At 44.0% G+C, this 27,957-nt stretch overlaps 1 protein-coding gene across 1 annotated transcript in view; it reads right to left on the minus strand.

Moving 5' to 3' along the window:
• Positions 1 to 27,957, minus strand: part of TRAPPC12 (trafficking protein particle complex subunit 12) — a 200,321-nt gene that overhangs the window by 130,139 nt on the left and 42,225 nt on the right. The window contains exon 3 of the mRNA XM_040348664.1: positions 4,113 to 4,229. Coding sequence (XP_040204598.1) covers positions 4,113 to 4,229 — 117 coding nt within the window. The remainder of the gene's footprint in view (positions 1 to 4,112; positions 4,230 to 27,957) is intronic.

The following is a 27,957-nucleotide window of genomic DNA, read 5'->3' on the forward strand; positions in this document are numbered from 1 at the left end:
GTATTTTCATTTTGGTGTGGGGGGGGGGGGTTTGGTTGTTTTTTTTTTTTACAACTTTTCTTTAGCCAGAAATTATTTTTTTTATTCAGCAGTTAAGGATGCGGCGGACAGTTTCCCAACCCCCCCCTCCTTAGCAACCAGCTATATACAGTGAAAAAAAAAAAAAAAAAAAAAAAACGCAAACCGCAGCAAAATCGTGTCATTGCAGAAAAGCTCAAAAGCAACATGCATAGATGCAAATCAAGCCTTACATAAAAACAAATAGAGCTCAAAGAGCCTTTGAGGAATTAGGCCAGCCATACACTGTGAAAAATTTATTTTCTGCAACCATGGGTTTGTACGATCCCCCCCCCCCCCCATCAACAGAGACAGTGCCGACAGGGTAATCAGCAATGGTCTTCTCTGGCGGTGGGACAGGGGCAGGCGGTGGAAGCTGTCTCTGCCAGGAGAAAACAGCGATTATTGCTAGCGATAATCGTAAGAGAACCCGGCAGGCTGGTTGTACCCAAGTTGATCGCTCAACTTGGTACATTCAGCCTGCCCATTAACTGTTCGAATCTTAGCCGGTTCCTGCTGAACCAGACAGGATTTGAACAGTGTATGGCCTGTGTTCTATCAGATTACAGCTACCCGTTCGATTGTGTAACAAAAGTGTCGTTCCAATCCAAAAAATACTTAATGCGCATGCTTTCCACGGTGCTATGCATTCCCAACACTTCATGATCTGACGGGTAGCGGTAATCTGATAGAGCACCCATGTGGACATCTTACTACACCCAGCTACATGTTGAATTTCAGAGTAATTTTAGCAAAAAAAGTGAGTGTATTTAAATAAGAGTATATCGATATCTGCAATGCTGTTTGGGCGTTTTGTTTTGAAAGCCTTAAAATGTTAGCGTTGAGCAGTGTGGAATGTACTACCTTCCTAGTGCTGGCGCCCAGCTTTTTTCAAAATGTAACATCAAAACGGCATCACAGATGTCAATATACTATATTGATTTATATACGCTCACTTTATTGCCGAAATTACTCTGAAATTCAAGACTTAGCTGGGTGTAGTAAGATGTCCGCATGGGTGTTCTATCAAATTACCACTACCCATCAGGTCATGAAGTATGTGGAACGCATGTTAAAAATGCATAGCGCATGCACAGTAAGTAATTTTTTGGTCGTAATGTCACTTCTGTTACACGATCTGACAGGTAGTGGTAGTCTGATAGCACACCAGCCTTAGGTCTAAAAAAGTTTAAAGTGTAAATAAAAAAGGCAAAACTTTATTTTTTTAAATTTTGAATAGCGTGGGAAGGGATTAGAACACCTGACAGTTTATTTGGGTCTGTGTCCCCCATTAGGAGGTTTGACCTTCACCATTTGTGCTGTTTACTGTTCTTATCAAAAATGAAAGTGAAAGAAAATCTTGTGTTGATACAGAAACAGTAATAGAGGGGAAACCTTACAATGGGGACATCAGTTCCAGTGACACCCTGGGATTGACTCATGTTGGAGGGGTTTTTCTTTCCCTTACTCTTTTGCCAATGGGATAGGAAGTGAAGACAAAATGTTGCCAATGGGACAGAGGTGGCAAAAAAAAAAAAAAAGAGAAGGATACTCCCCTCGCAGCGCTACCCACTCTCAAAATCTCTAGGTTCAAAATAGCAAATAATGATATATAATATAATCCAATCGCATACTCTGTGTCAAAATTTGACTTAAACGGGATAGAGAAATATATATATATATATATATATAAAAAAATGAAACAAGTTGGAACATAGTTTGAAAAACGGTCATTAACAGAAACAGCTGTGTAGGAGGCTTAAAGCTGGATGAGGAACAGCCAAACTCTGCTACTAAAGGTGAGGTTGTAGAATACAGGTTTTATATCACAGGTCATACACTATGGCAAGACTGAGCACAGCAACAAGACACAAGGTAGTTATACTGCATCAGCAAAGTCTCTTCCAGGCAAAGATTTCAAAGCAGACCGGGGTTTCAAGGTATTCATGCTCTTTTGAGACCAGTGTATTTTTTTAAAAGCATGTTTTTTCCCCCAAAAATTGCATTTGAAAGACCGCTGTGCAAATACAGTGCAACATTAAATATTGCAACTACAGCCATTTTATCCTCTAGGGTCTCAGTTTAAAAATGAGATATATATGAAATTTTAAATTTGCGTTTTTTTGCTAGAACATTACTTAGAACCCCCCCAAACATTTTATAATATTATATATATATATATATATATATATATACACATACATACATACACACACACACACACACACACACACACACACACACACACATATATATATATATATATACATATACACATATACATATACACACACACACACACACACACACAGATTTTAACTTGTGAGGAGAGTAGCCTTAAGGCTTTACGCCGAGAACCTTACTGCGCATTCGCAAGGCCCCGCTCCTCTCTCCTACTGGCCCGGCGACAGGGGGGGGGGGGGGGAGGTGGGAGCCCCGCAGTGAGGTTCCCGGAAGTGGGAACAGGATACCTGTCAAAGTCAGGGGGGAGAGCAGACAAATGAGCGGAAGTTACACTTTTTCCTTTGATCTAAAAGGACTAAGTTAAATGTAAATCTCTCGCGCTACTCTAAGTAGATAGTGAATAGTCAAAAGTGGTATGGATATCTAAGCTGCGATATCTAAATAGTGTTCACTGTGCACCAATATTAGATATAAAAATAAAAAGATGATACCGCACTCAAGAAAAATAATAAAAACAATAAAATCAAACACAAATAATAAAATGTCCAAACGTGCATGTATGGTTAACAGGAGTGACCAGGGATAATAAATGAAGCAATCAGAGTAGTCACTAATGAGTAAAACTGTGCCTGTGGGACGGTCACTAAAAAAAACAGTGCCTAAACCTGTGACATGTGTCAACGGAAAATAAAAATAAATGCAGGTTGAAAACACTAAACAGTGGTGTAAATGCGAAAGAGTCCACATATATGGGTGGGTGTATCTTCGAATGATCAACGGTACAGTGACAGTAGTATGAGGAATAGTTCATAAACGGTGATTCATGATGATCAGGAACAAAGAAGGAATATCCCACCCGTCTCCCAAAACTCTCACCTCAATAAGAAGGTATTAGGCTTAAAATGATCTCTAATGTCTCAACCTCGAACTCCCATTCTCTCCTCCTCCTTTTCCAACTTTACGTAACAAGCGATTTTCAGTTAATGCAGCTCTCCTGGTAGGTGGTGGTTAGTGCCTCTCCGTATGGATCAATATGACCTCAGACCGAGCCATAACAGTAATGGGTGGGGAAAGAGAAAAAGAGGCCTCCAATAGTGTATTAACGTAAGATATGAATATTTCATAATTAAAAACTTGGACTCTTACATCAAAGATAAATTAAAAGGCAAAGCAAAGGGAAAATTTGGCGTTCCAGACGCCTTCTCACATCAATTCCGGTCACTTCCGGTATACATCAGCCTTGCGAGGCCGATGTATACCGGAAGTGACCGGAACTGATGTGAGAAGGCGTCTGGAATGCCGATTTTCCATTTGCTTTGCCTTTTAATTTATTTTTGATGCAAGAGTCCAAGTGTAAGTATTGGGACACCTGCCTTTATACACATGAACTTTAATGGCGTCTTAGTCCGTAGGGTTCAATATTGAGATAGCCCACACTTTGCAGCTATAACAGCTTTGACTCTTCTGGGAAGGCTGTCCACAAGGTTTAGGAGTGTGTCTATGGGAATGTTTGACCATTCTTCCAGAAGTGCATTTGTGAGGTCAGGCACTAATGTGGATGAGAAAGCCTGGCTCGCAGTCTCAACTCCAAGTAATTTCAAAGGTGTTCCATCGGGTTGAGGTCAGGACTCTGTACAGATCAGTCAAGTTTCTCCACCCCAAACTCGCTCATCCATGTCATGAGATGGAGGGACAGCATAGCATGAGAATGGGAAAAGGAAAAAAGGAGGACAGATCCAGTACAGACACTCAAACTGTTCTCTGTAAAAGCAACAGTAGCCACTGCAAGAGGAACAATACATTTTCAGGGAATAGCACATTTTACATAAGAGGTTGTATAAGAAGTTCAGCAAGAAACAACAGATACTTACTAGAAGCTGTTTAAGCCCCAGGAAGGTCTGCTCTACCGAGTTGGCGGTGAGAACCTGTCTTTTCAAGGCCGCTTGCTCACCAAGAAAACGCAACATGAGATCCCGTACTGCATCTCCCTGAAAAATACAGAAAGTAATATAAGCCTTATGCAAGCCTTGTGTTAGCTAGAACCAGTGTGATTTCATTGTATACCCGTGGAATAGACCAAAGCAGTACTGTTTCCCAATACAGAATCATTTGAAAACTTATCATACACACATAGGGGTGCATTTACTGAAACTGGAGCAACTGTACATAGTATCCAATCAGCTTATATGTTCAACTTGTTCAGTAAGGGTTCCTTCACACGGGCGGACACCACTTTGCTCAGCAGGGGGAATCGATCCGCTGATGCCTGCTAAGCAGGCAGACGACAGGTCCGTTGCTGTGCTAAGATGGACCTGTCAGATCCCCGCTCTCCTCTACAGCCGTCCTCCAGACGGATGGAAAATAAGGTCACCATCTGTCTGAATTTCAGGGACAGGATTGGATAGCAGGGGGTGTCAGTGGACATGTCACCGCTGACATCCTCCACTCCATAGGAGTGAATGGAGGCTCCGATTAGGTCCACCTGAAAAACTGACAGACGGACTTGATTGGAAAGTCTGTGTGAAAGGGGTCTTAAATGTTCAAAATAAAAGGATAGAAGCTGATTGGTTGGTTGCCACACACAACTGCTACAGATCACGAGAGCGGTGGTGGGGGGGGGGGGGGACAGAGGAGGAGAATTTATACTAAGGGCCCTTTCACACGGGGCGGATCAGTAATGATCCGCCTCCGTGTGTCCGTAAGCTCAGTGGGGATCGCTCCGTATATCCCCGCTGAGCCGGCGGCTGACAGGGCGGTCCCCGCACACTGTGCAGGGACCGCCCTGTCTTTTCTCCGCTCTCCCCAATGGAGGATCGGATGAACACGGACCGTATGTCCGTGTTCATCCGATCCGATGACGGAAGAAAAAAAAAAAAAAAAGAAGGGTTTTCTTCCATCCGCAAAATCGGATCTTTGCGGAGGCGGGCGATTACGGGTGTCAGCGGATGTTTATCCGCTGACACCCGCAATCACATAGGGACCCATGTATGTCCCTTTTTCATCCGCAAACGCACATGTGAAAGGGGCCTAAAGGAGAAGAAAGAAGCAGAAAGGACACATGGCATCAACCGTAATTTATTTTATTACAGGCGCTTGCACAGCGCTGTCAATTTACGCAGCACTTAACATATATTGCACATTCACATCAGTCCCAGCTCCCAAGGAGCTTACAATCTAAGATCCCTAACTAAAATTCAAGGGCCAATGTAGACAGGAGCCATTTACCCTACCAGCATGTCATTGGAGTATTGGAGGAAACCGGAGTACCTGGAGGAAACTCGGAGTGAGAACATGAAAATTTCATGCAGGGAGTGTCATGGTTGGGATTCAGAACGGACAACCCTAGTGCTGCTAAGCAAAAGGGTTAACCACTTTACTGCACCATGTCCCTTGTGTTCAAACACACCTCTCCTACTTTATTATAATAAAAAAAAAAGTTTGTGCTTTAGATATACGTTAGAGCATGGGTCTTCAAACTACGGCCCTCCAGTTGTTCAGGAACTACAATTCCCATCATGCCTAATCATGTCTGTAAATGTCAGAGTTTTACAATGCCTCGTGGGATGTGTAGTTCCGCAACAGCTGGAGGGCCATAGTTTGAGGATCCTTGCGTTAGAGAGTAACTCTTGTAGGAACCTGAAAACCATTTAGGCACAAAACACCTCTGGTTATAAAAGAGTGAAGCATCATTCACTTGTGTGTAATAGTCCACAAACCTCTTTGTGTTCTCATCTGCCTGCATAGCTGACACGGTCCCTGCATTAGCAGGTGAAAAGCTGAAGGGTGCTTTAAGGACTTCACAAAAGCTGCTCCAAGCTTGTCAAATGCTTGCTGAAGCCAATACTTTCCAGACTCAGTTTTACAGGCTAATGCCCATGTGTTTAATGGTTAAAGTGCATCCAAACCCAATCTTTAGATGTGCTGGGTTTATTCGTTTTCTTAAAGGATACAGTATCTAAAACCAAGCACAAAAATGGAATAGCTTTCAGTCCTTAAAGAGGAGCTCGAGGCTCCTTCAGAAAAAAAAAATAAAACCTGAAAAAAGTCAGCAGTTATAAATACTGTAGCTGCGGACTTTTAATATTAGGACACTTACCTGTCCAAGAATCCAGCGGTGTCCTCACCCGAGCCGATTTTGCTATTGGGTTCTGCCATCGCCATCTTGACTAAGGGAAACAGGCAGTTAAAGCGGAGGTTCACCCGCACAGGACACTATTTCCCCCTAGATGGATGCTCGTTTTCTCTAGGGGAATCGGCTAGTTGTTTTAAAATATGATCCGTACTTACCGTTTACGGGATGCATCTTCTCCGCCGCTTCCGGGTATGGGCTGCGGGACTGGGCGTTCCTTCTTGATTGACAGTCTTCCGAGAGGCTTCCGACGGTCGCATCCATCGCGTCACGATTTTTCGAAAGAAGCCGAACGTCGGTGCGCAGGCACAGTATAGAGCCGCACCAACGTTCAGCTTCTTTCTGCTACTAGTGACGCGATGGATGCGACCGTCGGAAGCCTCTCGGAAGACTGTCAATCAAGAAGGAACGCCCGCTCCCGAAGACCCATACCCGGAAGCGACGGAGAAGATGCATCTCGAAAACGGGTAAGTACAGCGCATATTTTAAAACAACTAGCCGATTCCCCTAGACAAAACGAGCAGGAATCTAAGGGGAAAAGAGAAAAAAACACTTGATTGGGTTAACTCCCGCTTTAAGCGTTGTGGTTTCACAGCCAGATTCCTACTGTGCATGCACAAAGCTTGCTGCACTTTGCGAATGGGGCGACTGTGGGGGATGGGGCAAACTGAGCTGGAAGTGGGTTCCTGTCAAAACTAGGTACCCGCTCCTCCCTTTCCCCCAGAAGGTGCCAAATGTGGCAGCGGGGAGGGGGAGGAGGCAGACAAGTGCCACTTCCCCTTTTGGGTTGCGCTCCCATTTAACTGTGTTGACTTTAGTTGACAATATTTACATTGTTTCAATCCAAGAGCATTTTCTGTGGCTACAGAGAATTCCTGTTTATCTTGATAAAGTCCAGTGTCCTTGTCACTTCCTGTGCCCTGAACTGAAATTTCAAACAATGTTCTCAACCCTTATACGTGAGCTACATAAGCCTTCCTCCTCATGTAATGGAGTGAGAGATGTTCAAGGAGAGGACGTTTACTCACTGTACCTATGGAGGAAAAAAGTTGTCGTCCTCGTTTAAACACCCCCCCTTATTTGCATTATCTAGAAAAAGTTATGTGGTCCACAGAAGTTACTTCCTTCCAAACTATGTTACAGGCAGGATCACCAGGTGAAAAGAGTAGAAATGTCCCACACTGGCGATCATCCCCTCTGTGGCAGCCGGCATGTTTCACTGCCAACTTATGCACACAGAGAACACTGAAGCCAGCCCCTCCTCTTCAGCTCTTATGTTCTCCTGTACACAGACAGGAAGAGGAGGGAAATTGCATGGCAATGGCCACGCTGATGATCTTAGGTCTGTATGGATGTACATATGGGGGGGGGGGGCAGGTAATAAGCATATCCACCTGGAGGAGTGATGTGGGTGGGGGGGTAAGTGGATGTGTGCTAGGGGCACATATCATCCTATCAACCCCCTCCACCGAATCAAAGATGCCGACTGCCACAGAGGGGGCAGTTGCGGTATCTGGGACCCCTGGTACCTGTAAGAGATGTACATAAAGTGCCCCAGATGCCCACTCTGGCGTGCCCGTCAGACAAGTTACTGGAGACAAGTGCCAGAACTCAGCCCAGATTCACGGGACACCAGGATTTTGATCAAACATTGAGAAGCACCCACCAAAACCAGTACAGTTAGGAGCAGGGGCATACGTACAGGCGTAGCAATTGCTACCTGGCCTCATCTGGATAGGAGGGGCGGCGGGGGCAGTATATAGAGGAACAGTCCCCTCCATTCTCCTCCTGAAGCTTTTCAGCAGCTCCTCCTCTCCTCTGGTTCCTCTGTATTCCACCCCTACTATCCATCTCCTGCTGTGATGAGGCTCCTGTGCTCTCTCCGAAGTCCCCCTCAAACCCCTCCTCTCTCCCGATGGCTGCTGAGGGGGATGCTTTCAGGATGGAGAGCAAGAAAGCGGGCTGGTAAATGAAGTTTACTGGCCCCTTCCTTGTCTAAATAAATAGTCAGTGATACATACCAAAATCACTAACCATGTCCATTTATAACTGAAGCATAGTAAACTGCGTTCATTCATAACTGTTTACTAGGCTTCAGTTTGTGAATGAATGGGAAGCCTCTGTACAGAGCCATTCTGTTCATATATTCTGTGCAGCTGATGCCGCAGAGATAGAGATTGAGGGCTGTGCCCTCCATCCCCTTTCTGTCTCAAAGGTGGAACGTCAGGTCTGCTTAGACCCCTGATACTTCAAAGTCTGCCAATGAGGTTTCTCCAAAAAAAAAAAAAATATTGAAAACAATAGTCAAAACAAGTACATAAATAAAAAATGGAATAAAAAAAAAAAAAAACAGGAAAAAATAAATAAATTACACCAGTGGCAGAACTACCAGGCTCGTATAAGTCACACTTGGGCCCTGGCGTTCCGCCACTGTGAGGGACCCCATCTGGGGGTCCTTCATGGTTACTTGCACTACACACAATCGTTTTTTGGCCAAGCACAGCTTATCACAACAACAATACACGCGGAAAACACACTTTCAATCCAGTAAAAGTGTTAGTTTATAGCAGTGAAATTATGTACTGTAAGCAATCAGTGTAAAAAAAAAAAAAAATGCTGATCACTTCCCCAGAGTAGTACAGTTTTACCATGGTAACACTATTGTTCTGGTCACAGAATGCAAAAAGGGATATATATATATATATATATATATATATATATATATATATATATATATATATATATATATATATATATATACATATATACATATATATACACACACACACACACACACACACACACATATATACATACATACATACATACATACATACACACATACAGGGTTTGTTTGACAAATTTGCTTGGAATCTAGGAGCAAGCTAAAAAAGTTAGGAGCCAGAAAACGTGGCCCGTCAAGCTCGCGTGCAGAAGCAAACGCATACGTGAGTAGCGCCCGCATATGTAAACTGTATTCAAACCACACATGTGAGGTATCGCCGCGATTGGTAGAGTGAGAGAAATAATTTTAGCCCTAGACCTCCTCTAACTCAAAACATGCAACCTGTGAAAAAATTTAAATGTCGCCTATGGAGATTTTAAAGGGTAAAAGTTTGTCGCCATTCCACGAGCGGACGCAATTTTGAAGTGTAACATGTTGGGTATCAATTTACTTGGCGTAACATTATCTTTCACAATATAAAAAAAATTGGGCTAACTTTACTGTTGTCTTATTTTTTTAATTAAAAAAAAAAAAAGTGCTCTTGTAAGACCGCTGCGCAAAAACGGTGTGACAGAAAGTATTGCAACGACCGCCATTTTATTCTCTAGGGTGTTAAAATAAAAAAAAATAAAAAATTATATTATATATATATATATATATATATATATATAATATCAGGGCTCGACAAATCCCAGGCGCCTGGTCGCCATGGCGACTAGAAATAGGCTCCTGGCGTCTTGGCTTGGAAGGGGGGGCATGTCACGCTTCAAAATTGCATCCGCTCGTGGAATGGCGACAAGCTTTTACCCTTTAAAATCTTCATAGGCGATGTTTAAAAAAAATCGACAGGTTGCATGTTTTGAGTTACAGAGGAGGTTTAGCGCTAGAATTATTGCTCTCGCTCTACCAATCGCAGTGATACCTCACATGTGTGGCTTGAACACCGTTTACATATGCGGGCGCTGCTCACGTATGTGTTCGCTTCTGCGCGCAAGCTCGTCGGGACGGGCGCGTTTTCTGGCTCCTAACTTTTTTAGCTGGCTCCTAGATTCCAAGCAAATTTGTTAAACTCTGCTCTATATACACATATACCCTCCATCCCCTATATACACATACACCCTCCATCCCCTATATACACTGTACTCTCCATCCTCTATATACACATATACCCTCCATTCTTCTATATCAATATTTTCCATTCATTCTGTATATCTGTCACTTTGCTAAAACTTTATTTTCTGACAATAATGTGTATTTTGCACATTGTTGCTTTTTCCAGTTATTGAACAGTCAGCCTCCGATTCTCCTTGTGACTTCCATACATAGTGACCTCAGTCAGTCATGTGACTTTGTCAGTTGGTGATCTCGGTCAGTCATGTGACTTTGTCAGTTGGTGACCTCGGTCAGTCATGTGACTTTGTCAGTTGGTGACCTCGGTCAGTCATGTGACTTTGTCAGTTGGTGACCTCGGTCAGTCATGTGACTTTGTCAGTTGGTGACCTCGGTCAGTCATGTGACTTTGTCCATCCCCTATATACACATATACCCTCCATTCCTCCTTCCCCCATATACTCTCCATTCCTCTATCCCCTATTTACACATATACCCTCCATTCCTCCATCCCCTATATACACATATACCCTCCATTCCTCCACCCTCTATATACACATATACCCTCCATCCCCTATATACACATATACCCTTCATTCCTCCATCCCCTATATACACATATACCCTCCATCCCCTATATACACTGTACTCTCCATCCTCTATATACACATATACCCTCCATTCTTATATATCAATATTTTCCATTCATTCTGTATATCTGTCACTTTGCTAAAACTTTATTTTCTGACAATAATGTGTATTTTGCACATTATGGTTGCTTTTTCCAGTTATTGAACAGTCAGCCTCCGATTCTCCTTGTGACTTCCATACATAGTGACCTCAGTCAGTCATGTGACTTTGTCAGTTGGTGACCCCGGTCAGTCATGTGACTGTCAGTTGGTGATCTCGGTCAGTCATGTGACTTTGTCAGTTGGTGACCTCGGTCAGTCATGTGACTTTGTCAGTTGGTGACCTCGGTCAGTCATGTGACTTTGTCAGTTGGTGACCTCGGTCAGTCATGTGACTTTGTCAGTTGGTGACCTCGGTCAGTCATGCGACTTTGTCAGTTGGTGACCTCGGTCAGGCATGCGACTTTGTCAGTTGGTGACCTCGGTCAGGCATGTGACTTCCATACATGGTGACCCCGGTCAGTCATGTGACTGTCAGTTGGTGACCTTGGTCAGTCATGTGACTTTGTCAGTTGGTGACCTCAGTCAGTCATGTGACTTTGTCATTTGGTGACCTCAGTCAGTCATGTGACTTTGTCAGTTGGTGACCTCGGTCAGTCATGTGACTTTGTCCATCCCCTATATACACATATACCCTCCATTCCTCCTTCCCCCATATACACATATACCCTCCATCCCCTATATACACATATACCCTCCATTCCTCCATCCCGTATATACACATATACCCTCCATTCCTCCACCTACACATATACCCTCCATCCCCTATATACACATATACCCTCCATTCATTCATCCCCTATATACACACTGTACTCTCCATTCCTCCATCCCCTATATACACATATACTCTCCATTCCTCCACCCTCTATATACACATATACCCTCCATGCCTCCATCACCTATATACACATATACCCTCCATTCCTCCACCCTCTATATACACATATACCCTCCATCCCCTATATACACATATACCCTCCATTCCTCAATCCCCTATATACACATATACCCTCCATCCCCTATATACACTGTACTCTCCATCCTCTATATACACACATATACCCTCCATTCTTCTATATCAATATTTTCCATTCATTCTGTATATCTGTCACTTTGCTAAAACTTTATTTTCTGACAATAATGTGTATTTTGCACATTATTGTTGCTTTTTCCAGTTATTGAACAGTCAGCCTCCGATTCTCCTTGTGACTTCCATACATAGTGACCTCAGTCAGTCATGTGACTTTGTCAGTTGGTGACCTCGGTCAGTCATGTGACTTTGTCAGTTGGTGACCTCGGTCAGTCATGTGACTTTGTCAGTTGGTGACCTCGGTCAGTCATGTGACTTTGTCAGTTGGTGACCTCGGTCAGTCATGTGACTTTGTCAGTTGGTGACCTCGGTCAGGCATGTGATTTTGTCAGTTGGTGACCTCGGTCAGGCATGTGATTTTGTCAGTTGGTGACCTCGGTCAGGCATGTGACTTCCATACATGGTGACCTCGGTCAGGCATGCGACTTTGTCAGTTGGTGACCTCGGTCAGGCATGTGACTTCCATACATGGTGACCCCGGTCAGTCATGTGACTGTCAGTTGGTGACCTTGGTCAGTCATGTGACTTTGTCAGTTGGTGACCTCGGTCAGTCATGTGACTTTGTCAGTTGGTGACCTCAGTCAGTCATGTGACTTTGTCAGTTGGTGACCTCAGTCAGTCATGTGACTTTGTCAGTTGGTGACCTCAGTCAGTCATGTGACTTTGTCAGTTGGTGACCTCAGTCAGTCATGTGACTTTGTCAGTTGGTGACCTCAGTCAGTCATGTGACTTTGTCAGTTGGTGACCTCAGTCAGTCATGTGACTTTGTCAGTTGGTGACCTCAGTCAGTCATGTGACTTTGTCAGTTGGTGACCTCGGTCAGTCATGTGACTTTGTCCATCCCCTATATACACATATACCCTCCATTCCTCCTTCCCCCATATACACATATACCCTCCATCCCCTATATACACATATACCCTCCATTCCTCCATCCCGTATATACACATATACCCTCCATTCCTCCACCCTCTATATACACATATACCCTCCATCCCCTATATACACATATACCCTCCATTCATCCATCCCCTATATACACACTGTACTCTCCATTCCTCCATCCCCTATATACACATATACCCTCCATTCCTCCACCCTCTATATACACATATACCCTCCATCCCCTATATACACATATACCCTCCATTCCTCAATCCCCTATATACACATATACCCTCCATCCCCTATATACACTGTACTCTCCATCCTCTATATACACACATATACCCTCCATTCTTCTATATCAATATTTTCCATTCATTCTGTATATCTGTCACTTTGCTAAAACTTTATTTTCTGACAATAATGTGTATTTTGCACATTATTGTTGCTTTTTCCAGTTATTGAACAGTCAGCCTCCGATTCTCCTTGTGACTTCCATACATAGTGACCTCAGTCAGTCATGTGACTTTGTCAGTTGGTGACCTCGGTCAGTCATGTGACTTTGTCAGTTGGTGACCTCGGTCAGTCATGTGACTTTGTCAGTTGGTGACCTCGGTCAGTCATGTGACTGTCAGTTGGTGACCTCGGTCAGTCATGTGACTGTCAGTTGGTGACCTCGGTCAGTCATGTGACTTTGTCAGTTGGTGACCTCGGTCAGTCATGTGACTTTGTCAGTTGGTGACCTCGGTCAGGCATGTGATTTTGTCAGTTGGTGACCTCGGTCAGGCATGTGATTTTGTCAGTTGGTGACCTCGGTCAGGCATGTGACTTCCATACATGGTGACCTCGGTCAGTCATGTGACTTTGTCAGTTGGTGACCTCGGTCAGTCATGTGACTTTGTCAGTTTGTGACCTCGGTCAGTCATGTGACTTAAAATACATGGTGACCTCGGTCAGGCATGTGACTTAAATACATGGTGACCTCGGTCAGGCATGTGACTTCCATACATGGTGACCTCGGTCAGTCATGTGACTTTGTCCATCCCCTATATACACACACACACATATACCCTCCATTCCTCCATCCCCTATATACACATATACCCTCCATTCCTGCATCCCCTATATACACATATACCCTCCATTCCTCCACCCTCTATATACACATATACCCTCCATTCCTCCATCACCTATATACACATATACCCTCCATTCCTCCACCCTCTATATACACATATACCCTCCATTCCTCCATCCCCTATATACACATATACCCTCCATTCCTCAATCCCCTATATACACATATACCCTCCATCCCCTATATACACTGTACTCTCCATCCTCCATATACACATATACCCTCCATTCTTCTATATCAATATTTTCCATTCATTCTGTATATCTGTCACTTTGCTAAAACTTTATTTTCTGACAATAATGTGTATTTTGCACATTATTGTTGCTTTTTCCAGTTATTGAACAGTCAGCCTCCGATTCTCCTTGTGACTTCCATACATAGTGACCTCAGTCAGTCATGTGACTTTGTCAGTTGGTGACCTCGGTCAGTCATGTGACTTTGTCAGTTGGTGACCTCGGTCAGGCATGTGACTTTGTCCATCCCCTATATACACATATACCCTCCATTCCTCCATCCCCTATATACACACATATACCCTCCGTTCCTCCATCCCCTATATACACATACACCCTCCATCCCCTATATACACATATACCCTCCATTCCTCCATCCCCTATATACACATACACCCTCCATTCCTCCACCCTCTATATACACATATACCCTCCATTCCTCCACCCTCTATATACACATACACCCTCCATTCCTCCATCCCCTATATACACTGTACTGTCCATCCTCTATATACACATATACCCTCCATTCTTCTATATCAAATATTTTCCATTCATTCTGTATATCTGTCACTTTGCTAAAACTTTATTTTCTGACAATAATGTGTATTTTGCACATTATTGTTGCTTTTTCCAGTTATTGAACAGTCAGCCTCCGATTCTCCTTGTGACTTCCATACATAGTGACCTCAGTCAGTCATGTGACTTTGTCAGTTGGTGACCTCGGTCAGTCATGTGACTTTGTCAGTTGGTGACCCCGGTCAGTCATGTGACTTTGTCAGTTGGTGACCCCGGTCAGTCATGTGACTTTGTCAGTTGGTGACCTCGGTCAGTCATGTGACTTTGTCCATCCCCTATATACACATATACCCTCCATTCCTCCTTCCCCCATATACCCTCCATTCCTCCATCCCCTATATACACATATACCCACCATTCCTCCATCCCCTATATACACATATACCCTCCATTCCTCCACCCTCTATATACACATATACCCTCCATTCCTCCATCACCTATATACACATATACCCTCCATTCCTCCACCCTCTATATACACATATACCCTCCATTCCTCCATCCCCTATATACACATATACCCTCCATTCCTCAATCCCCTATATACACATATACCCTCCATCCCCTATATACACTGTACTCTCCATCCTCTATATACACATATACCCTCCATTCTTCTATATCAATATTTTCCATTCATTCTGTATATCTGTCACTTTGCTAAAACTTTATTTTCTGACAATAATGTGTATTTTGCACATTATGGTTGCTTTTTCCAGTTATTGAACAGTCAGCCTCCGATTCTCCTTGTGACTTCCATACATAGTGACCTCAGTCAGTCATGTGACTTTGTCAGTTGGTGACCACGGTCAGTCATGTGACTGTCAGTTGGTGATCTCGGTCAGTCATGTGACTTTGTCAGTTGGTGACCTCGGTCAGTCATGTGACTTTGTCAGTTGGTGACCTCGGTCAGTCATGTGACTTTGTCAGTTGGTGACCTCGGTCAGTCATGCGACTTTGTCAGTTGGTGACCTCGGTCAGTCATGTGACTTTGTCAGTTGGTGACCTCGGTCAGTCATGCGACTTTGTCAGTTGGTGACCTCGGTCAGTCATGCGACTTTGTCAGTTGGTGACCTCGGTCAGTCATGCGACTTTGTCAGTTGGTGACCTCGGTCAGGCATGTGACTTCCATACATGGTGACCCCGGTCAGTCATGTGACTGTCAGTTGGTGACCTCGGTCAGTCATGTGACTTTGTCAGTTGGTGACCTCAGTCAGTCATGTGACTTTGTCAGTTGGTGACCTTGGTCAGTCATGTGACTTTGTCAGTTGGTGACCTCGGTCAGTCATGTGACTTTGTCCATCCCCTATATACACATATACCCTCCATTCCTCCTTCCCCCATATACACATATACCCTCCATCCCCTATATACACATATACCCTCCATTCCTCCATCCCGTATATACACATATACCCTCCATTCCTCCACCCTCTATATACACATATACCCTCCATCCCCTATATACACATATACCCTCCATTCATCCATCCCCTATATACACTGTACTCTCCATCCTCCATATACACATATACCCTCCATTCTTCTATATCAATATTTTCCATTCATTCTGTATATCTGTCACTTTGCTAAAACTTTATTTTCTGACAATAATGTGCATTTTGCACATTATTGTTGCTTTTTCCAGTTATTGAACAGTCAGCCTCCGATTCTCCTTGTGACTTCCATACATAGTGACCTCAGTCAGTCATGTGACTTTGTCAGTTGGTGACCTCGGTCAGTCATGTGACTTTGTCAGTTGGTGACCTCGGTCAGGCATGTGACTTTGTCCATCCCCTATATACACATATACCTTCCATCCCCTATATACACACACACATACCCTCCATTCCTCCATCCCCTATATACACACATATACCCTCCATTCCTCCATCCCCTATATACACATACACCCTCCATCCCCTATATACACATATACCCTCCATTCCTCCATCCCCTATATACACATACACCCTCCATTCCTCCACCCTCTATATACACATATACCCTCCATTCCTCCACCCTCTATATACACATACACCCTCTATTCCTCCATCCCCTATATACACTGTACTGTCCATCCTCTATATACACATATACCCTCCATTCTTCTATATCAAATATTTTCCATTCATTCTGTATATCTGTCACTTTGCTAAAACTTTATTTTCTGACAATAATGTGTATTTTGCACATTATTGTTGCTTTTTCCAGTTATTGAACAGTCAGCCTCCGATTCTCCTTGTGACTTCCATACATAGTGACCTCGGTCACTCATGTGACTTTGTCAGTTGGTGACCCCGGTCAGTCATGTGACTTTGTCAGTTGGTGACCTCGGTCAGTCATGTGACTGTCAGTTGGTGACCTCGGTCACTCATGTGACTTTGTCAGTTGGTGACCCCGGTCAGTCATGTGACTTTGTCAGTTGGTGACCCCGGTCAGTCATGTGACTTTGTCAGTTGGTGACCTCGGTCAGTCATGTGACTTTGTCAGTTGGTGACCTCGGTCAGGCATGTGACTTTGTCAGTTGGTGACCTCGGTCAGTCATGTGACTTTGTCAGTTGGTGACCTCGGTCAGTCATGTGACTTTGTCCATCCCCTATATACACATATACCCTCCATTCCTCCTTCCCCCATATACCCTACATTCCTCCATCCCCTATATACACATATACCCACCATTCCTCCATCCCCTATATACACATATACCCTCCATTCCTCCACCCTCTATATACACATATACCCTCCATTCCTCCATCACCTATATACACATATACCCTCCATTCCTCCACCCTCTATATACACATATACCCTCCATTCCTCCATCCCCTATATACACATATACCCTCCATTCCTCAATCCCCTATATACACATATACCCTCCATCCCCTATATACACTGTACTCTCCATCCTCTATATACACATATACCCTCCATTCTTCTATATCAATATTTTCCATTCATTCTGTATATCTGTCACTTTGCTAAAACTTTATTTTCTGACAATAATGTGTATTTTGCACATTATGGTTGCTTTTTCCAGTTATTGAACAGTCAGCCTCTGATTCTCCTTGTGACTTCCATACATAGTGACCTCAGTCAGTCATGTGACTTTGTCAGTTGGTGACCCCGGTCAGTCATGTGACTTTGTCAGTTGGTGACCTCGGTCAGTCATGTGACTTTGTCAGTTGGTGACCTCGGTCAGTCATGTGACTTTGTCAGTTGGTGACCTCAGTCAGTCATGTGACTTTGTCAGTTGGTGACCTTGGTCAGTCATGTGACTTTGTCAGTTGGTGACCTCGGTCAGTCATGTGACTTTGTCCATCCCCTATATACACATATACCCTCCATTCCTCCTTCCCCCATATACACATATACCCTCCATCCCCTATATACACATATACCCTCCATTCATCCATCCCCTATATACACTGTACTCTCCATCCTCCATATACACATATACCCTCCATTCTTCTATATCAATATTTTCCATTCATTCTGTATATCTGTTACTTTGCTAAAACTTTATTTTCTGACAATAATGTGTATTTTGCACATTATTGTTGCTTTTTCCAGTTATTGAAAAGTCAGCCTCCGATTCTCCTTGTGACTTCCATACATAGTGACCTCAGTCAGTCATGTGACTTTGTCAGTTGGTGACCTTGGTCAGTCATGTGACTTTGTCAGTTGGTGACCTCGGTCAGTCATGTGACTTTGTCAGTTGGTGACCTCAGTCAGGCATGTGACTTTGTCCATCCCCTATATACACATATACCCTCCATCCCCTATATACACACACATACCCTCCATTCCTCCATCCCCTATATACACACATATACCCTCCATTCCTCCATCCCCTATATACACATACACCCTCCATCCCCTATATACACATATACCCTCCATTCCTCCATCCCCTATATACACATACACCCTCCATTCCTCCACCCTCTATATACACATACACCCTCCATTCCTCCATCCCCTATATACACTGTACTGTCCATCCTCTATATACACATATACCCTCCATTCTTCTATATCAAATATTTTCCATTCATTCTGTATATCTGTCACTTTGCTAAAACTTTATTTTCTGACAATAATGTGTATTTTGCACATTATTGTTGCTTTTTCCAGTTATTGAACAGTCAGCCTCCGATTCTCCTTGTGACTTCCATACATAGTGACCTCAGTCAGTCATGTGACTTTGTCAGTTGGTGACCTCGGTCAGTCATGTGACTTTGTCAGTTGGTGACCTCGGTCACTCATGTGACTTTGTCAGTTGGTGACCCCGGTCAGTCATGTGACTTTGTCAGTTGGTGACTGTAACGGTCACCACCGTTTACGACCTTCCATCCACGACAACAGCTCATCTGACACACAGACAGACCAGCAGGCATCCCATTTTCCCAGAATCAAGACGAGACACGCAGCTCTGTACTTGTTCCAAATGTAATGATTTTTTTAATGAATTCTTCTCAGCTTTTTATATAGTACAACAGGTCATAGAATTTACAGGAACAATCAAACTGCCCCCCCCCCCCCCCTCATCACACACTAAGGCTAATTACTAAACATTCTTTAATTAATAACAACAAAACCTTCACCCACTCCGTCTCCTAGGCAGACGTTTCGTCTCCGCATACAGAGACAGTGTTATCACACATAAACAGTTTTTAGCATGCATAATTATAGTTCTAAGAGCAGACCTGGGATTAACACCTGTCCATTACAACACCTTTATACAAGGACAATGGACTGTCTCCCAGGCCCTGACGCAATTAGCATGTCACTAGACTGAGTCATAGAATATTGACTGGTTGGGGTCACAATTAACCAACATCTTGTAGTCTCTCAAGATCCTGCAATATGAACTGTCCGTGATGTCAAATCTCATGTAATACATGAATTATGATTCACTTGCCACTCCATGCCCAAAGGGCACAGAGTGGACTCAGACCCAAGAGTTATCAGTGACGCTGACACATGAGTATCCCCCATCCTCACAAAGTCTTTGGGTGTCACGGGTCATTCCGTTACAGTGACCTCGGTCAGTCATGTGACTTTGTCAGTTGGTGACCTCGGTCAGGCATGTGACTTTGTCAGTTGGTGACCTCGGTCAGTCATGTGACTTTGTCCATCCCCTATATACACATATACCCTCCGTTCCTCCTTCCCCCATATACCCTCCATTCCTCCATCCCCTATATACACATATACCCACCATTCCTCCATCCCCTATATACACATATACCCTCCATTCCTCCACCCTCTATATACACATATACCCTCCATTCCTCCATCACCTATATACACATATACCCTCCATTCCTCCACCCTCTATATACACATATACCCTCCATTCCTCCATCCCCTATATACGCATATACCCTCCATTCCTCAATCCCCTATATACACATATACCCTCCATCCCCTATATACACTGTACTCTCCATCCTCTATATACACATATACCCTCCATTCTTCTATATCAATATTTTCCATTCATTCTGTATATCTGTCACTTTGCTAAAACTTTATTTTCTGACAATAATGTGTATTTTGCACATTATGGTTGCTTTTTCCAGTTATTGAACAGTCAGCCTCCGATTCTCCTTGTGACTTCCATACATAGTGACCTCAGTCAGTCATGTGACTTTGTCAGTTGGTGACCCCGGTCAGTCATGTGACTTTGTCAGTTGGTGATCTCGGTCAGTCATGTGACTTTGTCAGTTGGTGACCTCGGTCAGTCATGTGACTTTGTCAGTTGGTGACCTCGGTCAGTCATGTGACTTTGTCAGTTGGTGACCTCGGTCAGTCATGTGACTTTGTCAGTTGGTGACCTCGGTCAGTCATGCGACTTTGTCCATCCCCTATATACACATATACCCTCCATTCCTCCTTCCCCCATATACACATATACCCTCCATCCCCTATATACACATATACCCTCCATTCCTCCATCCCGTATATACACATATACCCTCCATTCCTCCACCCTCTATATACACATATACCCTCCATCCCCTATATACACATATACCCTCCATTCATCCATCCCCTATATACACTGTACTCTCCATTCCTCCATCCCCTATATACACATATACCCTCCATTCCTCCACCCTCTATATACACATATACCCTCCATGCCTCCATCACCTATATACACATATACCCTCCATTCCTCCACCCTCTATATACACATATACCATCCATCCCCTATATACACATATACCCTCCATTCCTCAATCCCCTATATACACATATACCCTCCATCCCCTATATACACTGTACTCTCCATCCTCTATATACACACATATACTCTCCATTCTTCTATATCAATATTTTCCATTCATTCTGTATATCTGTCACTTTGCTAAAACTTTATTTTCTGACAATAATGTGTATTTTGCACATTATTGTTGCTTTTTCCAGTTATTGAACAGTCAGCCTCCGATTCTCCTTGTGACTTCCCTTCTCTTTCAATAAATTTTTATTAAGTTTCAAAATAAGGTTACAACAGTCACAAATGTCATCCGAAATATTAAAAACTCTAATAATCAATGCACATCTTTTTGCTTTAATCCATGCGCAAATTGTAACCTTGCAAAAGCACATATATTAAAAGATAATAACCCTACAACTGATAGAGATAGGAAGAAAAGAATAGAGAAAAAGGAAACAGAGAGAGAAGGGAGGGAAGGGGAGAAGGGGTAAGGAGGGGAAGCTCAGTGCCTATCCACCCGTTAGATTCCAGTTAAACAAGTGCAGGAACCTGGGTAAGGGGGATATCAATAAAAACAGCCCAAGGAGTCCAAATCTCATGGAACTTAGCAACGGAGTCATTTAATATACTGGATAATTTTTCTTGAACCATGATCCATGAGATTTTTTGTTTAGCAACTGACATGAGTGGCCTAGGCTGTTTCCAGGATTTGGCTATGGATATTTTGGAGCCGAGTAAGATGAAATGAACTAGGTGTTGTGTAGATTTAGGAAGCGAAGGGATAAGGGCATTTAACAAGGCTACGTCAGGGGTCCTAGGGATCTGAAATCCGGTCACTCTGTGAATCATATTGAAGATGAGTCTCCAGAATGAGCGGATCCTAGGGCATTCCCACCAGATGTGGGCCATGGAGCCCCGAAGCTGGCAACCCCTAAAACAAAGAGGATCCGCATCCGAAAACATAGCAGCCAATCTGGAGGGAGTAAGATACCATCTGGTAATGACCTTTACATTCGCCTCTACCAAGGAAATATTCTGAATGCCCTTGAACGATCTAGAGACAGCTTTATGCCAAGACTCCAAGCTAATGGATTTCTGAAAATCAGACTCCCAAGCCGTCATATAAGTTGTTTTATCAATTGGGTGAGTGAGGGCTGAATAGATCACCGAGATGCCTCCCCTCCGCCCCATGGCTTGTCCACACCAAATCTCATAAGCAGTAAAATCTGGGGGTAGGGGTTTGGTTCTCCAGATACTATGCAGGAAATTGGATATTTGTTTAAAGTGGACCATCTCTTCATCGGGTAGCTTCAGTGTGTGGATACAGTAGCTCAGGGAAATGGGACCACTAGAGGTGAAATATTGGCCAATCCGATATAGCCCCTTATCCATCCACCACTTAAAGTTAGAAGTTTGCAGACCATATGGAAAATCGGGATTATTGAATATATGTGCCAAAGGACGGGAAGTGGACGTTAGGCAGGGATTTCCTTTGAGGCGGTCCCATAAAGCAAAAGATTGTGAGAGTACTGGAGAAAGAATGGAAGGGCGGGACTTGGCAGGGGACCAAAGCAACAAATCCAGGGGAATAGACGGGACTGCTTGTTGTTCAATATCGACCCAATCTGGTCTCTCAAATTTGGAGTAAAGGGTGGAAAATTGAGCCAGTCTAGCTGAGAGGTAGTATTTGTGAAGCTCTGGGCATCCCATACCACCCTTGTGTCTGTGACGAAAGAGTGTATCCTGTGGTATACGATACCCTGAAGAACCCCAGATAAATTTAAGCAGTTTGCCTTGGAAAGATTTTAAATGATTTCTCCTGATCGGGATTGGAAGAGAGCGAAATAGATAAAGCAACCTTGGGAGCAGCGTCATTTTAAGTGAGTTGATCCTCCCCAACCAGGAGAGGTAGAGTTTGGACCACCTGGCCAGATCAGCTTCCAGCTTTTTAAAGATAGGGGGGTAATTAAGGTCGTATAAGGTTTCAGTCTTAGCGGAAAGGGCGATACCCAGATATTGAATCGATGTATCACTCCACTTAAATTTAAAAGATAGTTTCAGTTCCGAAACCACCTCAGGGGGAAGGGATACATTCAGAGCCTCTGACTTAGAAAAATTGACGGATAGGCCCGCTAACGAAGAGAAATCATCAAGAGTGCGGTTCAAGTTGGGAAGAGTGGATAGGAGGAAGGTTAAAAAAAGCAGAATGTCATCCGCAAAGAGGGCGCATTTGTGGTTCCGGCCTCCACACTGAACCCCCGATATATTAGGGTTCTGTCGTATAGCAATCGCCAGGGTTTCAATTGCAATGGCAAAAATAAGTGGGGACAACGGACATCCTTGTCGAGTACCTCGTTTGATTCCGAAAGGGGAGGAGTAATGTCCCTTGATCCTAACTAGAGCTCTAGGGTTTGAGTACAGGGCCTTAATAATACCCATGAATCTTGTACCAAAACCCCACTTCTCTAGAATATCAAAGATATAGGGCCAGGACACGGAGTCAAAGGCCTTCTGAAGGTCCAGAGATAACAGAAATCCTTTTTGGTGGCTCCCTCCCGCCCAATTGGTTTGCAGAATTGATACCAGATCAATTGCACGTCTAATTTGGTCAGGGCCTTGCCTGCCGGGTATAAATCCCACTTGGTCTTTATGCACATAGTGCCCAATGAATCCAGCCAACCTATTGGCTAAAATTTTAGTTAGGATCTTGAGGTCATTGTTAATAAGGGAAATTGGCCGATAATTAGAGACATCCTCAGGATTCTTGTCTGGCTTTGGTATCACCGTGATAAATGCTGTATTAATTTGGGAGTCAAAGGGGTCTCCTTTGGCTTTAAAATTAAAAAATTTCGTTAATTGAGGCGTCAAAATGTCTATAAATTTTTTGTAATAGGGGACAGAAAGACCATCAGGGCCAGGGGCCGAACCGCTTCGGAGACTCTTAACCACACCCCTTACTTCCTCCTCCGTTATTGGAGAGTCCATTATATCCCTGTGGGTGTCAGACAAGGAAGGGATAGGAAGTCCCTCAAGGAATCGTGAGGATAAGTCAGAGGAGGGAAGGGTAGGAGCTTCATAAAGTTTCGAGTAGAAACCCTGAAAAGCATCTAAGATTTTGGTCGGATTGGTTGTAGGAGGAAGACCACCAATTTTAATCTTGGGCATTGAAAGTAATTTAGGCTTAGGGGTCAATTTGGACGCAAGAAGGGGGCCGAATTTGTCTGCCTGAGTATAAAATTTATGTTTATTCCACCTAATTGCTTTCTCAGCCCGGGTAGTGAGAGCGAGATTAAGAGCCAACCTGGCGTTATCCAGTTGACTTATGGGTGTTCCGGAGGGATCTTGTTTATGCAAAGCTTTAAGGGAAAGAAAATCAGATTCTAATCTTTCAATTTCAGCTTTTCTTCCCTTTTTTACTTGCGAGGAGATCTGTATGAGCCTACCCCTAATGAAAGCTTTGTGAGCAGCCCAAAGTGTTTCAACTGAAACTTCTCCTGTGTCATTAAATGAAAAGTACTCTGTCAGGGCCTTTTCAATCTCCGCGACTCTGACGGGGTCTGAGAGCAAAGATTCATTTAGCCTCCAAAACAAGCGCGACCCTTCCGGAGGACCCAGTGCAAGGGATATAATTACCAAGGAATGGTCGGATAGAGCAGAATCTCTGATCGAGGCGGATAGTACTGTCGGTAGACTGGTAGAAGGAATGAGAATATGGTCTATGCGAGCATACGTAAGGTGAGGGTGGGAAAAATGAGTGAAATCCCTTTTGGAGGGGTTAAGTTCTCTCCATGTGTCAGCTAAACCAAATTCGTGAAGGATTTTAGCGATTTTAAGGCTTTCTTTTGTGGGACGTAATACCCTGGACCCTGGCGGTTTTGATTTGTCCAAACCCTGGTCTAGAGCTGTATTGGAATCTCCCCCAAAGACTATGGTGCCCTCCAATTCGGGGGATAGTGTGTCTAATAACGATTTGAAAAATTTAGCCTGACCTCTATTAGGTGCATAATACGAGACCAAAGAGAAGAGTTGATCTCCTATTTTGCCTTTCACCAGGATAAACCTCCCTTCTGGGTCAACAGTATCAGATATTTTAACAAAAGTGCATTTCTTAGAGATCAGGATTGCAACCCCTTTGGTTTTGTTTTCAGCACTGGCTAGATAAAATTGAGGAAAGTATGAGTGAATAAAAGTGGGGCTATACCGGACAGGAAAGTGAGTTTCCTGAAGCATGATGATGTCTAGATGTAGAGATTTATAGTGGTCCATTACCTTTCTTCGTTTAATTGGAGAGTTAATGCCTTGCACATTATGAGAGGCAATGCGGAGCCTAACATCTAGTGAATCAGCCATGGATCTCAGAATCTGGACCACGTCCAAGGCAGCCCTCACTCACCAGTAGCAGACCCAGGTCCCAAACGAGACCAAGAACAGCAGCTTCCATAACCGCAAAGGTTGAGTCCCTGAGGATAGAGTGTAGGAGTGCATAACCTGTAAATAAAGCATATTTTAGGCACAATCGAGTGTAGCTAGGAATCACTGGGTAAGGTAAGGAAAGACAGAAAAGAAAAGAGAAAAGTAGGTCTCCCTGAAAAGAAAAGTGGAGCTCCGGGTGGGAGAAACCCCGGAAGCTCTGAGAAGTGAAAGTAGAATCAGCTTCCCCTAAACAAGGGAGAGCTGTCCATCCCTCGGAGACCATCAGGTGTCCCAAGGAAGGATTGAGGCGCATTGGAACCAAGCTGGAACCGGGCGCCCAAAATCACACAAATATATTCTAATAAGCATAAGAAAGGTACACAGCATAGAAATAAAAATTCTATTTGCGTAAACTAACCACCCCAACCGATCGCCCCGAGCCCCCGCCCTCCCACCTAGTGAGAAGACGGGGGCCCCAAGGGACCGAATCAGCGCGACAGCGACACAAAAGGCATCACTCCTCCTAGTCGAAAAACAAAAAATGCGCTGATCAGTGGGAAGAAAAAAGGATAGCCCCAAATACTTAACAGGAGCAACAGGAAGGGAGCCCTCCCATTGCCCCAACACAGCTGCTAGGTTTAACAGATAATGAAAAATTCTGACCACACAGCACTAAAGCCATCTGGGATGATCAGATGAGGAAAAATAAGAAATAAAAATAAAAGTCAAAACAGCCAAGAAAGTCAAGAACCAGTATGGGAAGGAACCCCCAAAAGCAGCCAAGTCAAAAGGAGGAGAGAATCACATTGGAATGATCCTCAGATCCATGACCATCCGGCAAGACATTTCCCTGCTGGGAGAGCAGGAAAGATTAATCTTCAGGTTGTTCCATTTTCCCTTGCTTTTTTAGAGTTGCCCCTCTGCCAAAGGGGAGATTGAGGACTGGTAGGGACAGCTCGTTTGTTGGATCCCTGCCCCACAGATGTAGTCTCCATATCAGCTTCTTGTGCGATGAGCTTCAAACGTCGAAGTAAATTTTCTCCTTCATGAAAGGTGGAAAAAGCAAACGGTTTACCATTGACTGCAAATTTGACCGCAAAGGGAAAGGCCCATTTGTACTTGATGGCTTTTTGGGACAAGGCCTGAAGCAGTGGCTTAAGAGATCTTCTTCTTTGGATCGTGGACGGAGAAAGGTCTGCAAAAAGTTGTACCTGATGTCCCTGGCACATTACCGCCTGAGCAGCCCTCGCTTGTCTCATGACCTCCTCCTTAATGTAGTAATGATGGGGTTTGGCGATGATGTCTCTCGGGGAACCATCTTTCCTAGGGGGCCCCAATGCTCTATGAGCCCTATCCAGTTCTAAATGCTGTGGAGATATACTAGGGAGGAGATTTTTAATCAGGTCCTGTACTGCCTCAGGCACATTAAGGATAGTTTCTGGGAGACCGCGAATTCTAATATTAGACCTCCTAGATCTGTTCTCGAGGTCGTCAATGCGGGACATCGCTACGTCCAATTGATCTTGAAGCGAATGAATGTGGTGAAAATTCTGGGTTGTGGCAGCTATAGTTTCCTCCATTTTGTTCTCAATGGTTTCAATCCTAGTGCCCAGGGATTGGAAATCTGCTTTTAAATCATTTGTTATCTTAGCTGCCGTTTGGGCCAGACCCTTATCCAGCAAAACTGAAAATTTAATAAACAGGTCCTCCATGAGGAGAGCAGGATCCATGGGACGTGCGTCACTGATAAGGACACCTTGCTGTAATGGTACAGTTATTCCCCTATATGAAGGGGTTAATTCAGATCCCAACAGATTATTAGTTAGGGAATCCCCTGGGGCAGAGGACAAAGAGGATACCTGAATATGAGATCCCACCGAGTCAGGTATGATGTGTGGTTGAAATAAGGCTGGTTCTGACCTGCATAGCTGCCCTTGTTCAGTCAGGCTATGTGCTAGTGCCTGAAGCAGCGGTGCGGCGGCCATCTTGGATTTACCTCACAGATCTTCAGAGGTCTAAAATGGCTTAAAATCCTCGGTTAAACTCGGGGCAAGCCGTGTAGATATGTGCCCGCTACTCTGAGGAGCTAGTCCGTGCTGTTTTCAGCAATCCCGGACAGCTGTGTACCGGAAAACGGGCGCCGCGGTGACAGCCTGGAGCGGAGCTGACGGCTCAGGCGTCCATCCCCGCAGCCCGCGCATGCGCACCGCCCTCCTTGTGACTTCCATACATAGTGACCTCAGTCAGTCATGTGACTTTGTCAGTTGGTGACCTCGGTCAGTCATGTGACTTTGTCAGTTGGTGACCCCGGTCAGTCATGTGACTGTCAGTTGGTGACCTCGGTCAGTCATGTGACTTTGTCAGTTGGTGACCTCGGTCAGTCATGTGACTTTGTCAGTTGGTGACCTCGGTCAGTCATGTGACTTTGTCAGTTGGTGACCTCGGTCAGTCATGTGACTTCCATACATGGTGACCTCGGTCAGTCATGTG

This window comes from Rana temporaria, chromosome 4 (assembly GCF_905171775.1).
Source record: "Rana temporaria chromosome 4, aRanTem1.1, whole genome shotgun sequence".
In the NCBI taxonomy this organism is placed as follows: domain Eukaryota; kingdom Metazoa; phylum Chordata; class Amphibia; order Anura; family Ranidae; genus Rana; species Rana temporaria.